The sequence below is a fragment of the Pseudorca crassidens genome, chromosome 12, assembly GCF_039906515.1.
Source record: "Pseudorca crassidens isolate mPseCra1 chromosome 12, mPseCra1.hap1, whole genome shotgun sequence".
Classification (NCBI taxonomy): Eukaryota; Metazoa; Chordata; class Mammalia; order Artiodactyla; family Delphinidae; genus Pseudorca; species Pseudorca crassidens.
The window spans coordinates 91,564,978-91,579,723 of NC_090307.1; the positions used below are offsets into that span (position 1 = coordinate 91,564,978).

At 64.1% G+C, this 14,746-nt stretch overlaps 1 protein-coding gene across 15 annotated transcripts in view; it reads left to right on the forward strand.

Moving 5' to 3' along the window:
* FBRSL1 (fibrosin like 1) overlaps positions 1-12,602 on the forward strand; it is an 85,411-nt gene extending 72,809 nt beyond the window's left edge. For 2 of the 15 annotated variants that reach the window (XM_067701285.1, XM_067701288.1), the window contains 13 exons: positions 742-1,069; positions 1,184-1,404; positions 2,164-2,603; positions 3,351-3,401; positions 3,603-3,698; positions 4,255-4,323; positions 4,482-4,511; positions 4,706-4,777; positions 5,979-6,108; positions 8,107-8,184; positions 8,388-8,471; positions 8,708-8,906; positions 10,509-12,602. In XM_067701285.1, coding sequence (XP_067557386.1) covers positions 742-1,069; positions 1,184-1,404; positions 2,164-2,603; positions 3,351-3,401; positions 3,603-3,698; positions 4,255-4,323; positions 4,482-4,511; positions 4,706-4,777; positions 5,979-6,108; positions 8,107-8,184; positions 8,388-8,471; positions 8,708-8,906; positions 10,509-11,343 — 2,633 coding nt within the window. In that variant the 3' untranslated portion in view covers positions 11,344-12,602. The remainder of the gene's footprint in view (positions 1-741; positions 1,070-1,183; positions 1,405-2,163; positions 2,604-3,350; positions 3,402-3,602; positions 3,699-4,254; positions 4,324-4,481; positions 4,512-4,705; positions 4,778-5,978; positions 6,109-8,106; positions 8,185-8,387; positions 8,472-8,707; positions 8,907-10,508) is intronic. The other 13 variants (XM_067701295.1, XM_067701287.1, XM_067701297.1 and 10 more) reach the window with 13 other exon arrangements.
* The last annotated feature ends 2,144 nt before the right edge of the window (positions 12,603-14,746 follow it).

Consider the following 14,746-nt stretch of genomic DNA (forward strand, 5'->3'; position numbering starts at 1 on the left):
AGCTCTTCACTCAGCGTGGCAGCCGCGGGGTCAGCCCACAGCCCAGCGACCTGAATTTCCACTCCTCCTGGGGACCGGGATGCTGCCCCGTGCAGGCAAAGCTGCTCACGTGGGTGGTGCTGCCCTCCGCCTGGCCGCTGGGGCTGTGACCTGAGGCCTCCCTTGTAGCAGTTTCAAAAGGAGGGTCTGAAGTGAGCAGGCGTCTGGCTCCGGCTGGCTGGAGCTCACGGCCCAAGGGCAGACCCGCAGCCCGGAGGGGAGCAGAGGCTCTGGGCGGTGAGGAGGGGGGCAGTGTTGGCCCGCAGCAGCTTCCTTCCGACAGACCAGGCAAGGCGTGTCATCCGGAAGTCTCCCCCAGGGCAAGGGCCCAGAGGGCTTAGGCCAGGGGTCACCGGGTGGGTCCCGAAGGAGCAGCCGCTAGCACAAGTGAAGCTCCTGCCAGAGGAAGGAAGGGCGACAGAATGAGCTGGGAGCCCAGCGCCCTGCCTGGCCCGGCTCCCTCGTGCACCTCCGTCTCCCTCTGTAAAATGGGGCCGGGACAGCCCCTGCGCTGGGATCTCCGTGGGCAGGAGGTGCAGGACACTCCCTGCGGGTCGGCCCTCGGGGCAGGTGGCCTGGGGGGCGGGGGTACCGAGGTGTTGTGGGCGGGAGCTCCGCGCCGCGCGTCGCCCCGTGGGAAACAGTCCTGGAGGGCATTCAGTGAGCCAGGACCCGGGCTCACTCCGGCCCCTCTCCCCGCAGGACCCACGCTGGGCGAGAAGTCCGAGGCCAAGGCCGGGGCGGAGCCCAAAGTCTCGGGCCTGGAGCGCAGCCGCGAGCTGAGCACCGAGCCGCCCTTCCTGCCCCCTGTGCGCAGCCCCGCGCCGGTCCTGCCCTCCGCCGGCCCCGCGCCCGGCGCCCCGTCCAGCCCACCCGTCAAGAAGGAAGCCCCGGGCCTGCCCCGCCTCACGCCGCAGCCGCCGCCCGCGCCCTTGCAGACCCGGGCCTCCCTCCCGACGCACGTGCCTCTCCCCCCGGGCGCCTTCCCGGGCCCCGGCGCGGCAGCGCACAACGGCCTGCACAGCCTCAGGTGGGCGCGGGGCGGGGCCCGCGCAGCCGCAGGTGGGCGCGGGGCGGGGCCCGCGCAGCCGCAGGTGGGCGCGGGGCGCGCCGCCGGCCGGGCACTGAGCGCCCCTCCCTGCAGCAGGAGCAGCAGCGCCAGCAGCGGCGCCAGCCTGGGGCTCGCGAAGCACGCGTCCCTGTCGCCTCACGGGCCGGGCCCCCACCTCTCTACCTCACACTTGGCGCTCCGCTCGCAGGCCCAGCACCAGCACCACGCGGCGGCCATGTTCGCCGCGCCCCCGACACTGCCCCCGCCCCCGGCGCTGCCGGCCAACAGCCTGGTCATCCCAGGACACCCCGCCGGTAGGTCCGGGCGCCGCTGGTGGGGCAGTAGGGTCACTGTTTCCCTCCACTGTGGGATCCTAATCCCCGGGGGGAGGGAAGCGGCTCCTGGGGAGGGGCCAGCCCCCACCCAGCTGGATGGCAGCCCCCCAGCAGCCCATAGCGCTAGCAGGCCACCTTGCCCAGGGCAGAGGAAGCTTCCTGCCAGGGCCTCCGATGTGTGTGTGCGCGCGCGCGCACACACACACACACACACACACACACACAGATACAGGTGCTCACACGCGCGTACACGGACACAGACATCCCTTGCTCCATTCTGAGCCCTTGCCAGGCCTGGTCGGGCAGTCTGAGGCAGGGGATTGGTGCAACCTGGAGCTGCTCCGTGGTCATGGCAGTGAGGGCTCCCAGGGCCTGCCGTGGCTCTTCCCATCCACCGTCCCTGGGCTGCTGGGCGGGTGGGGGAGGGGAGGAGGGTTGAATGGTGGAGGAGAGGGGCCCCAGGTGAACAGCAGCTGGCCTGGCCCAGCCTGGCCTCTCCCTCCCTGCCTGATTCCAGCAGGGGCTTCCTCACGGCCAAATCTTAGGTCACTAAGGATTTCTCTGTGGGTCTCCAATTTTTTTCTAAAGTCTTGTCGGCCTAGCTTGGGTTGGGGCAGCTCAGTGCCCCAGGATGGGACCAGGACACTGGTCCGGGGGTGCTGGGACGGGCAGGGCTCCCCTTCAGGGCTGTCTCCGGGGGCTCCCAGGGTGGCTCACGGTGTTCTCTCTTGCCTTTAGATGCCAGCCTGTTGATCTCATTCAGCCAGCCAATCATGTATTGCCAGCCTCATTCGGGGATTCTGATTGGTACTTGGTCACAGGCACCTCTCTTACCTCCACCCTGGGGCCCGCACGTAGCGAGCGGCCACCACGGCTTGGCCTGCCGAAACCGGGAGTGCCAGCAGGTGACTATCCGCCTCGCCCCTCCGGGAGCCCGCGGCCGACGTGCCTCTCTGTCTCTCTCTTTTTCTCTTGTAGATCACGAGCTGCTCAGGCAAGAGCTGAACGCGCGTTTTCTGGTCCAGAGCGCCCCCCTGGGCCCGGGAGCTCTGCTGCGGGCGGAGTTCCACCAGCACCAACACACACACCAGCACACACACCAGCACCAACACACATTCGCCCCCTTCCCTGCCGGGCCGCCCCCGACGCCGCTCCTGCCGCCTGCCGCACCCCCGCCGGTGCGTAGGCTGCGTGCCGGCGGGCGGGCGGGCGGGCGGGGGCGGCCCGGGCGCAGGACACGCAGCAGGCACACGCAGACGCTCTCTGCACGCATGCAGGCTGACACCATCCCCTTCCGTCCGGCCATCCGTCCAGCTCCTTCTCTCGTCCCCCCCCCCCCCACCGCCCGCCCCAGGTCATGCCTTGAGGTTCCCCATCCTGAGCCGTTCTTTCGGGCTTGGGGAGCACCGCGTGTCCACACGGCCGTGGGGCCAGTTGCACCCACATGGGGTCCTCAATGTCTCCACTGGTAGCAGGGCGGCAGGTCCAGAGGCCCGACAAGACTGAGGGGCCACGGGAGCCAGGACTCTTCCCATGTTCCTTGTCCTCGAGGTCTCATGCCCTGAGCCAACTGCTGTGGGGCAGGGTCCCCTCTGCTCCCACCCAGCTTTGTTTGGTCACTCACTAGTCTGCCAGTGGCTTCGGTGTGTCCTGCAGCCTAACCACCAGCCTTGGGCTCCATGCCCTCGCCCCCGCCCCAGTCATGGCCACAGACGCCAGATGGGCGAGTCTGCGCCTCCCGTGCTGGGACCACTAGAACAGGGAAGGCCAAGGGGCAGCACGCTCGGGGAGCCTAGGGGACAGCTGGCTGAAGGCCACCAGCCTTGCTCTGGCCACTGCCTGGCTGGAGGGCGTGGGTGGGTGCTTGACCAGCGGAGGGCGTCAGCGTGGCCGGAGGCCTCACTCTCTGCCTCCTTCCCTTCCAGTTTGACAAGTACACGCCCAAGCTGGACAGTCCCTACTTCCGACATTCCAACGTGAGTGTCCCTGTGCGCTCTGAGCTCTCCAGGCAGGGTGAGGGGTGTGGAGGGCGGCGGGGCTGTGCCGTGTCCGTGTAACCTCCCACCCAGTGCAGGGGTGACGGGGTGGGGACCAGAGGGCTGGGCCCGGCGTCCCTGCCCTGGGCGTCCAAGCGTCCAGCGAGGCCCCTGGAATGCCCCTCCCACCTTCTCTTGCAGTTTTTCCCGCCCTTCCCTCCAGCCGTCCCAGGACTGCCCGCCCTGCTCCCACACCCAGGTCCCTTTGGATCCCTGCAGGGTGCTTTTCAGCCCAAGGTACCAGCTGCTTCCAGGAGGGGGGTGGGCACTGTGGGTGGGCTCTGCAGGACCGCCCCGCCCCCAGCCAGCCCTTGCTGTCCCGGGGCAGCTCCAGCCGCCTCGCACGTAGTTGCGTGTGTCATGACCCTGGGTGGCCCCCAAGGGGTCTTCACGTCAGTGCAGAACATCCTGACCCTTGGTGGGGCCCTCTGTGCCCCATGGGGCCGGGAGAGCCTGGCTTCGCTCGTTCTCACCTCCTGGCAGCGCTCGGGGTTGGGGTCTGGATGGCGGCAGCACAGGGGCATCCTCGCTGCAGGAGGCCCAGGCAGGAAGCACCCCCTACGCCCCAGGACCAGGGACTGGGCTTGCTCTGCTCACCTTGCCTGAAGCGGGGCTGCCTTGGCCCTTGGGGAAGCCCCTGGCCCAGGCACGTCGACCGAGAGCCTTTTCAGAAACCTCCGGACAGGATATGGTGGGACGCCAGGCCGCCCCTGGGTGGCGCCTGGGGGCTCTCATGCCGCCTGGGCATGCGGCCTGCAAAGTCATCTCGTGCCCTGTCCGTCTCTCCCCTCAGACTTCAAACCCACTCGAGCTAACAGGCCAGGCCAGTGCTGTTAACATCCTCCTACAGAAAGCCCCCGGGGTAGGTGGCAGCAGTGCCCGTGCCTCCTTCCTTCTCTGGTGGGCATTCCCGCCGGCGTGGCTCCTCGGGGAGGCCCACATAGTCCTCTCCCCCCGACCCCCCGGGGCTCGGCTGCTTGCAGAGCCTGGGTCTGATGCTTCTTCCTCTGTCGCTGGCAGGTGTCAGACCCATACCGGACAGCAGTCAGGGTGAGTGTGTGTGCCTGCTTGCCTCACCTTGGGAGGAAGGGGCCTGGCGGGACCTCAGGGAAGGTCCAAGGCCAGGGAGGACCCTGGGTGCCTCTTGAGTGGCCACAGGGGTGCACTGTGACAGCAGGAATCGGGGGGGGGGGAGCGAGGAGGTCCTGGCCTCAAAGCTGAGCCCGTCGCCCGCCCTGTCGCAGAAGCCCGGGAAGTGGTGTGCTGTGCACGTGCAGATCGCCTGGCAGATCTACCACCATCAGCAGAAGATAAAGGTGAGCCTGACAGCTCGCGCTGCCGGCCAGGCCTGTGCTTCAGAGGCTGCCCATCGCCCAGGCACTGTGCTGGGCTGGGAGGGGTTGGAGGTGGGGAGGGGACAGGACAGCAGTGTGTGGGGAACTCAAGGCCACTTCCCACCTGGCCACCCAGGGTGACGCAGGCAGGGGTTTGGGAGGAGCTGACTCTGCGGGCCTCCCCACCATCAGTTGAGTCCTCCCAGTGGGCCGTCGGCCCTGTCCCCTTCTTCCCCCCAGGTGTCTATTAGCACTTGGGCCTGCTGTGTGCCTGGGTTTTTAGCCAGGGGCAAAGATGACCAAAAGCGCTCGCGGAGCCTTCGTGCTCCTGGGGGTGGGGGGGGTGACAGGTGGTGAACGGGAACCCAGCTCGAGGCTGTCGCCCTCCCGGCAGGTGGTACCAGGTGCCCTGGCCGAGCGACACAGGGAAGTGGGAGACCTGGGGACCCACAGCTGGGGCAACGGGCCGGGGCGCTGCCCTCGTACCGCAGAAGGGTCTCCATGCTCTCGTCTGCCGTCTCAGATAACGCGTTACCCCACGCACAATACTTTTAACTCATCACGTCCTAAATGTGCTACAAAGGACCAGTCACAGAAAGGGATTTATGACAGATTATTGTGCAATTCAACATGCAGATGCTTAGAGCCCCCTAGAAGGCACAGTGAAGGAGGTGGGGCAGGGTCCCCAGCTAGGGCCCAAACACCCGCTCTGTCGCTGCCGTCTCGGCAGATAGAACTCACCTAGCCCCGTGCCTCCTGCGGCCCTTGTGACCCAGGGACGGGCTTCGTAGTTCTGTTTAACTTCAATGAATTTGAATCTTAACACTGAGGGGAAATTCAGTCATCGGAAAACTGGAACGACTTGGGTGTGGGATGTACGTTTCCAGCTCAATTTTACAAAATCTAAACCAAGTATTGCCAGTGAAAATGTCGCATCCAAATTGAGATGTGTTTTAAGTGTAAAACACACCAGCTTTCAAGAAGCGCATGAAAAGGAGTGGAGCACCCCAGTCAGGGCCTTCCTGTGTCAGTCACGCATGGCGTTCGGTTATCCTGCATCTGCTGAAACGTCGTCAGGATAAATCTTACCTGTCTGTCCGCTCACTGGGCAAGGCCAGGAGCAGGTGGCGTCCCACCTTGCTGGCAGCTCACTGGCAGCCCCTGTGTACACTCTGTCCCGCAGATGCAGCTGGGCCCTCACAAACTGGACACGGGCGCCAAGCTGGACTTGTTCAGCAGACCCCCTGCCCCGGGTGTGTTCGCCGGATTCCACTACCCGCAGGACCTGGCCCGGCCCCTCCTCTCCAGCTCAGGTAAGGCGGCCTGGCTCGTGGGCGCTGGGGGCTTGGCCACCGTGCAGGCCGGGGGGCGGCCGGGCGGAGGCGTTCTCACCTTTTCCCTCCGGCTGCTCGGGCAGCGTTCTTGTTTCTCCGGCCGTAGCTCGTGGGATCTGGCAGCCTTGCCCTCCTCGAGCTTCTCCCCCTGCGGAGACTCCCCCCCACCCCCAGCCGACCTGAGCCCCGCGTGGACTCTGGCCAGGATGCCCTCCTCTCTGGGGCGTCCTTCCCGCTGTCCCTCCCAGGAAGGGTCTGGCTTTTCTCTCGGAACCCGTGTGCTCGCCCCCGCCCCGCCCCCCAGCAGCCGCGCCACAGCCTTGCGGCGTCAGGGTCCCTGGGACTACCCCAGGCTCGCAGTGCTCCCAGGACTCGGCACACGTCACACTCCAGCCCCGGCTGTATGCGTTGCAGCCTCGGCCAGGAAGAGGGAGAGGGTGGGAATGGGTGGGTGTCTCCCGAGCACTGCCCCAGGGGCCCCAGGACGCACCTCATTCCCCAGCGAGGAGCCATGACAGCAGGGCGAGGCGCTGTCTCCCAGAGGAGCTCGTGGAGACCCACTGCCCAGGGTTCTTACTGGGGGCCGTTCACGTAGGCAGCTCTGCCTGCATGGACCAAAACCCGGAATCCCAGAAGGAAAGCAGGTGCTCACACAGACCACCTTGTTTGCACAAGCAACTGAGCTTCCGTGCGGCCTTCCTATCAGAGGGAAGCGAGAAACCTGCTGGAACCCGAGTTCCCAGACGCTGAGGGCAGCCGAGCAGCAGGCCTTTCCGAGGTCAGCGGCCTTGAGCCCTCGCTCCGGGGCTGCTGCTGCTTCCTCCCCAGCTGTCAGGCCCTCAAAGGACGTCACCTCCTCAGAGAGCCCTCCCTGACTGCTCCTCGGACACCTCCCCCCGCCCTCCTCCAAGCTCATGTACGCTCACCCCCACCCGCTGCCCCTTGCACATGGACACGTGGTCCATGCGGGCAGCCTGTCGGCACACTGGCACGACGGGTGTCACGCTGGCCGTCTTGGTGAGCGTGGCGCCTCTTCCCAGCCCTGGCTCCACCACCCTGATGGCCTCCAGACCCCAGCCAGGCGTCAGGGCCCCTCAGAAAGCAGAGGGCCTCCCATCTGGGCCAGAGCCCACAGGCTGTGGCCTGGGCCCCTCTGTGCTCCTCACCCACCCACGGCCCTGTCGATACACCACCCTCTTTAGCCCTGGGGCCAGCTGGCTTCCGAACTTTGACTTAAGGTCGCTTGGAGGTGAGGTCAAGTTTCTAGCTGGGAGCTCTCTGGGCACTCGAACCTGCGTGTGTGTGGGTGGAGGAGCCCACCTGTGATGCACACAGCGCACCACTGTTGGGGTCCCCACAGGTGGAGGGAGCTGGAGGGACACGAGGGGGCGCCGTCACTGGTCTCACCAGGCACTCACTTCTAGGCTACGGGATGGGGCACCCTAAGCGGCAGAGTCGGCCCCTGACTCAACAGGCCCCGTCCCCAGACTGGGCCTACCGGCTGCCCTCCAGGTTCGCTCCTGAGGGGCGTCGGGGGAGCCGGGGCTGTTGCCATCGTGACGCTTGTGGACTGTGGCCTGCAGCCAGGGGACACCACAGGACGAGCTGCGGCCTCTGGCAGCCGTGACTCGGGCCAGTGTCCGTCAGCACCCAGGCCACACCCACTGTTACGTGACCGGAACTGTAGCTCTGGTCGGAAACTCCAGGGCCGCTGGCTTCGGGAGAGCCCCCTGAAGGCTCGGTCGCAGGCCGTGTCTCTGCCCTTTTTCCTCTGGGGGCTCCACTGCTGTCAGCACCTGCCTCTCTGCTCCACCCCCTTGGGGTCCCCCAGGCTCCGGGGAGATGAAAGCCCACCTCCTACCTGGTCACATGCCTGCAGTGGGAGGAACAGCTGCCCAGGGCGCACCCACCCTTGGAAGGAGCCGCAGTCGAGGCCCCGGGTGCACTCCGGCTTCCATCAACCTGTCCCCCTCTCAGGTGCTGCCCATCCCACCACCAACCTGTTCGGACCCTCAGCGCATCCTGGCAGCTTCCTGCCCACTGGTCACTTGACGGGTAGGTGCCCCTTGAGGTCCGTGCGGTCTGGCTGGCCTGTGCTGACCTCAGGGCTGGGGGGATGCAGGTGGGTGGGGAGATGACCCCAAGAACCGGGTACCCCTCCGATTGCGGAGGTAGCACCTGCCAGCTTCGGGAGCCACGGGGTGGGTGGAGGGTCCGGTGCGCACGTGGAGACCCCTGAGCCCTCGTTACCCCCACAGACCCTTTCAGCAGATCAAGCACCTTCGGGGGCCTGGGGAGCCTGGGCAGCAACGCCTTCGGAGGCTTGGGCAGCCACGCGCTGAGTGAGTGACTGCGTCCCCCCCCCCCCGCCCGCGCATGCGCCGTCACTTCGCGCACGGGCACGCGCATGTGTTTTCTGCGCGCACGCCTGCGTGGGGTGGGGCCGCCCTGACGCCGGGCGCACGGACCCCTTTTGCCGGCTCCTTGGGGCACGTGCGGGTCTGAGGTCGGGAATCTCCGTGTGTGTGCGCCTTCCTAGCAACGCTGCCTCACGCTCCCACCGCCACCCACCCCCCAGCTCCCGGTGGCAGCCTCTTTGCCCCCAAGGAGGGCCCCACGCTGCACGGCCTGCCCAGCCCCCGCGAGGCCTGGAACCGGCTGCACCGGGCGCCGCCCTCGTTTCCCACGCCACCCCCGTGGCCTAAGCCTGTAGACGCCGAGCAGGTCTCAGCCCTGACCAACCACGACCGAGAGCTGGACAAGAGCAGGGAGGAGCGGTGAGTGGGGACCCTCCGCTCTCCCATCCTGCCGGCTTCCCGCCCCCGCAGCCCTTAGGCAGCTCAGCGGAGCCGCGCGTACCTGCCCGCGGGGCGCACTGAGCTCTGCCCTCAGTTTCCTTGGTTGGGAGGCTGTGAAGTTTGCATCCTCAGGGCCCGGGAAGACTAGGGGAAGGGAACCCCACACCCAAGCACTCTCCATTCTGTCTGCACAGAGGACCCTTGCTGGTGCAGGGTCTGGGCAGGCACCATCCAGGGCGGGGGTTCACTCCCTCCGAGGCCTTGGCGGTGACCGTGGGCTTGTGGACCACAGCGGGGCCTCGAGGGAGCTCAGATCAGCAGGGCAGAGAATGCCGTTGCACGCTGCAGGGGGCCGCTGAGCCACCAGGGGGCCCGAGTCTGGGAGGTACACCTGTGGGCAGGTGGATGGGGGCTGAGCTTGTGCGTGCTTCCCTACCCCCAGCCCCATGCGTTGCAGAGCTAGGCCAGGGCAGGGGAGGTGGTAGCCACGTTCTCAGGTCAACGGCAGAGGCTGGGGCTTGAGTGTTCTTGAGTCGTGGCCCGCCACGTGGACTGGAGCAGAGGGCTCCCTGTCTGGCCCTTCCACCCAGGTCCTGTCCCCCCAGTCCTGAATGTGGAGCATTTCACTCATGGGTAGTGCTGCGTGCCAGGTACTGGGTGCACAGGGTGGAGCTTGAGGCAGAGCAAGGAGAGAGAGGAGACGACCTAGAATCAGCCTGGAAGACGGTGGGGATGTGTCGCAGAACCCAGGAAGGGTGCCAGGGAGCAGCCCAGGGCCTGCCCACCTCCTACAGCCACAGCACTGTCGCCACAGCGGGTCAGGAGCCCGGGGAGTTGCAGGTCCCCCATGGGGATCTCAGAGTCAAGCGGGTGGGGCTCGAGTAGAGTGATGGTGGCCAGGTGCAGCACAGGGTTGGTCAGGGGGCCGGGGGACCTGGGGACTCCCAAGGGGAAAAGGAGCCTCGGATCTGACCCAGTCAAGCCCAGCTGCCCTCCCAGCCCTTCATCAAGGTGGGGGCCGTGCCCATCGTGCTCCCAGCTCAAGGGCAAAAGACTAATAAAAAGTACAGGGTGAAAAAAAACACAACAGGGTGGCACCTCGGCAGGCTGGGTGAGAAGCAGCCTGCAGTGGGGTGGGTGGAACTATGGTGACCGCAGCCAGGCCACACGCTCCACATGAGGAAGGATTTGCAGGACCCTGTCCCTGCAGCAGGTCTGGGGCATGGGTGGAACTGCCCTAAGTTTCTCAGCGAAGGACTTGTCCGGGCTCAGGGGCTCCCCGTGGAGCGCTCTGCGGTTCCGCTGCAAAGTCGGTGTCCGTGGTGCTTGTGGAGGGGAAACAGGCGTGGGGTAACTCTCGTGGGGACGTGGGTTGTGGTCACCACGTGTTGACGGGGTCTCACTAGCAATGATTCCACGGGAGGCGGGGGTGCTAAGCGGACCCCACACGCACGCACGCAAGGACCCTGAGGTCACTACGGCGGGCAGTGCCCTCGTCGCGTTGAGGTGGGAGCTTGGTGTCGGGGGAGCTCGCTGCAGGGTGTCCCGCCAGGCTGAGGGGGGCTGTCTTGTCGCTCCCAGGGACCTCCTGGAGAAGACGCGCCTGCTGAGCCGGACCTCGCCCGTGGCCGCCGTGGGCCACCTGGGCAGTGGCCTCCTGCTCCGCGGCCAGGGCGAGCCGGGCCGGACCGGGGTGCCTGCCGAGCGCGAGGCCGAGCCCCGCGTCAAGGAGAGCCGCTCCCCGCCCCGGGAGGACAGCGCCAAGCCCAGCAAGGCGGCCCTGGGGGACGGCCTGCGCCTGGCGGGCCTCCTGGGCCGTGAGCCGGCGAAGCCGCTCGAGGCGGCGGCCGAGCGGCCCCAGAGCGAGGTGAAGGTCAAGGAGGAGCGCGGGGAGGACGGCGACGCGCCCCCGCAGCCCGGCCCGGGCCTCGCGGGCCGCGAGCGCCCAGCTTTCGCCTGGGAGCCACCGCGGGAGGCCTACCGCGGCCCCGAGCCGCCCCGCCGCGCCCCGCTCGCCCCGGGCCCCGCCGCCCTCCTCGAGCCGCCCGAGCGCCCCTACCGCGACCGCGAGCCGCACGACTACAGCCCCGAGCGCTTGAGGGAAGCGCGCCGCGACGAGCTGGAGCGCGCCCGGGCCGCGCACCTGGACGGCGCGGCGCTGCTGCCCGCGCTGGGCGCCCTGCACTACCCGCGCCTCGCGCCGGCCGCCGCCGCGCTGCACAACGGGCTCCTGGCGCGGACCCCGCCGGCCGCCGCCGCCTCGCTCGGCGCGCCGCCCCCGCTGGTGGCCGCGGCCGGGCCCCCCACGCCCCCGGGGCCGCCGCGGAGCAGGACTACGCCGCTCGGGGCCCGCGCGCCCGGCGAGGCCCGCGACTACTCCCCGTCGCGCAACCCCCAGGAGGTAGAGGCGCGGTAGTGGCCGCGGGGCCGCGCTTGCCGCGCCTGCGAAGGTTCCTCCACGAAGAACGCACTGCTGTCGACTAACCTAAACGTCTGTTTCTAGAACTTAAGCACAGTTCCATCGGTCCTGGGGCGATGCTCGCTCTTCCACTCGCAGCCTGCGGAGTTGGGGGTGTCATACACAGCTCTTCTGGGGGTGGTCTTTTGTTTTCCGAGCTTGAGATGAGGCTACTGGAAAAAAAATTCAAGTTTGTACCTTTTTTCCCACAGGTGAGAAGCGTTTTTAATACATTTGTATTTTTTTCAACTTTGTGCTCTTTAGACATTTAAATGAAACAAAAAAGACTTTTGCTTTTTAACTTTTAGTTTGCTTTTGCGATTTAATGGCCTCAGAGCCCCAGGGGTTTTTTTTGTCTTATTTATGGAGAAGAAAACGGTCATTTTGTCCAGCGCACTGTGAGGTCCCCACTCAGGCCCGGCCCTGGCCCTCCCTTGGTACTTGGAACCGAAGTTACAGATATATATTAAGATAATTAATAATGTACAAAACTTTATTTGCCTTATTATGCAGAAGTGTAGAAGGGTTTCTTTTTCGGTTTGTTTTTTTAAAAAAAACACAAACAGTGTAAATAGTCTGTTAATATAAACATATGATGTTATTAAATTCTTAATTTAGGTAGACTTTATAAAAACGGTTTCTAGAAACTCCTCTGGTTATCTGTTTAACGTGGTCACAAAAACCCACCCGCTGTCAGTTGGAAATGCCCTCAGACGTTTAACTGCAGCACCGTCCTTCAACTATGCAAGCGCTCAGGGCGGCCGGGCCGCCGGGGGGACCACGGAGCGGCCCTGGGACGTGTGTGCACCTTGTGCTGACTGTGCAGTGTCCTCGGGATCCACCCCAGACAAGTAGGGTTTGGGAGGTGAAAAGGCTAAAGGCACAAAAGAAATAACTTCTCTTCTCACGGAGGACATCAGCAGACGTTTGTCTCATGTTTTCCCACCGGCCAAGGCCTTGGCATGATTTCCTTTTGGTTTCAGTCTTACTTTCATAACCCCGTGAATGTCACCATGCCCTGTCGTCAGCGTACCTTGTTTCCTGGCATCCACACCTGTGTCCTCGGCGTTTGAGCCTTGGTTCGGCCATCTGTAGCTGTTTGCTTTCTTCGGTTCTGTATCTTCAACCCTGTGTTTCCACTGTAGACTCCGGTTATTTTAAACATTCTGTTCTCACATCAACCAATGAAGGTAAATACAGCCTTGATTTTGGATGGACAGGTGGTTGAGTGTTTTGTGGGGCTTTGTGACAGCTGGGGGTCGCGCACCCACCCTCAGTTCCTTCCCGCACCCTGGCTGCTGCCACCACCAGGGCTGCCCAGTGGAGCGCCGGCCTCGAAGTCGCCAACCTCGCCTCGCCCCGCTCCCCCAGGCCGTTCAGGCTCATCTCTCTGACCTTTGCATCTCCAGCTGGGCCTTCAACTCCGCTTTGGTCACGTGGTCCCCACCCTGTCGTCTGCCACATCACCCCCATATGGAACTTGTCCGCTGGGTTGGTCTTCTCTGTGCACCGGCTGTTGGGGTGCACGTCCAGGGCGGGGCGGGCCTTGCCCCCCGCTGCCCCAGCAGAGCAGGTGGTGGCTGTTGGAGAGGGGAGAGCTCAGGAGGGAGGGGAGCAGGGGCACAGCTGGCTGCCTCCACCCGCTGGAGGAGAAGGGCGAGGGGGCTCCTGCCCTGGCCGTGGTTTAGAAATGGGGCCCTGGCACTGTACCCCAAGTGGACTGGCCTCCTTGGGTGAGCAGCCAGGGCCTAAGCAGGGCCTCTGAGCCCATGACGGTCCCCATGGAGGGTTGGGGGTGCCCTTCATCCCCAGGGACAAGCTCCTGGTCACCGTTGCACCCTGGAGCACCAGCCAGGGGCTTCTCCAAAGGGGTTTGGTTCCCGGGGACCAGCGCCACCGGGCCGCAGTGCCTTCCTCTTGCACATCTTGGTTTTCCCTGGTCTCAGTTGTAGCCTACACAGCAGAGCTTCAGGGGCACCCCGTCACCGAATTCTCCTGTGATGGACTGGGGAGGCTCATGGCCACGCCCACCCTGGGCTGCCCCCCACCCCGCTGCAGGGTCCCTGCAGAGCAGGCAGTGAGAAGCAGAGGCCCAGCCGGCTGGCGCCCAGGGCTCTGGGACCCCACCCATAGGTGTAGTTGCAGGGTGGGTGCAATTCAGGGTCTGCCCTTGACCAAGATCACTTGGGAGTCCAGGGATATCAACGTGAAGGAATAAAATACTTGAGTTAAAGCCAAAGGACACAGTCTGCACTGAACCATAGGGACCAGGGGAGTAGGCCTATGCTGCTTGCCTTTTCCCAGACAAGGGCCCCTAGCAGCATGTCACCTGCAGGGTAGTGCTGGTATCTGCCCTGGGGCAGGCCATCCCTAAGGGACGTCCTTTTCGAGGGATCCTGTTCTCGAATGGAGTGTCATCCAGAAGGGTATGATTTTTGATGGAGCAAAATCAATAACGGAATTTGCCCACTGGGGGGCGCCCTCCGTGCTGGCTCATCGCCCAACAACGGCCGTAGTCTACGAAAGTGGCCCATAGGGACCGTTGTCTGTAAGGCAGCACCAACCTCCAGGGACCCACAGTCCACGCTGGAGTGCCACCCCCTAGGAAGCGTCTGTGAAGTTAAATGATTGTCAAAATTTTTCAATAAAAGGATTAAAAGATAGAATTTATAGTTTATAAAATCCCCTAGAAGGTAAAACAAAAAGTGAGTTGAAAATGTGAGAAAAGGTGAACGACTTAGACGGCCTTTCCAGGATGTCCCTCATCCAACTAATAGAATTTGGGCGGCGGGGAGAAAGCTAAGTGCAGTGGGACATTTTAAAGGAGCGATTTTAAAACATCCTGGCCAAATACCAGTCAAGAAAAAGACGTATCAGACACGCAAGGATTCAGACATACATTCATTCCCTGCGTCTCTTCTTTGCAAGCCACTGGAAGAAATATTCCGGTAAAATAAGGGTGTAAACCACGTGAAAGAGAAAGAGAGGGGCCCAGGAGGTCGCCCTCCTGGCCCAGGAAGCAGGTGGGAAGCCTTGGGGGAGGCTGTGAGCACAGACTTTGCTGCTGTTCTTGCAGACAGTTTCTCTATGTGAACTTTAGGGTTAGCTTGTCAAATTTTGTTAGTTTTTTCCTGTCACTTTTATATTGGGATAGCATTGGATTTATAGACAGGTTTGGGAGGAATTGGCACTTTTACAATGTTGATCCTTCCTGATCCACCACAGGACTCTCACTGATGTATTTAAGTTTCCTTTCCGGTCTCTTGGTGAAGGTCTCAATTCTCTTCCGCTGTCTCGCAGCTTCTCGCGTGTACTCCTCGGTGTTGCCGCTTGCGGTAAAGCTGCGTGTCGCGCTGCTCAT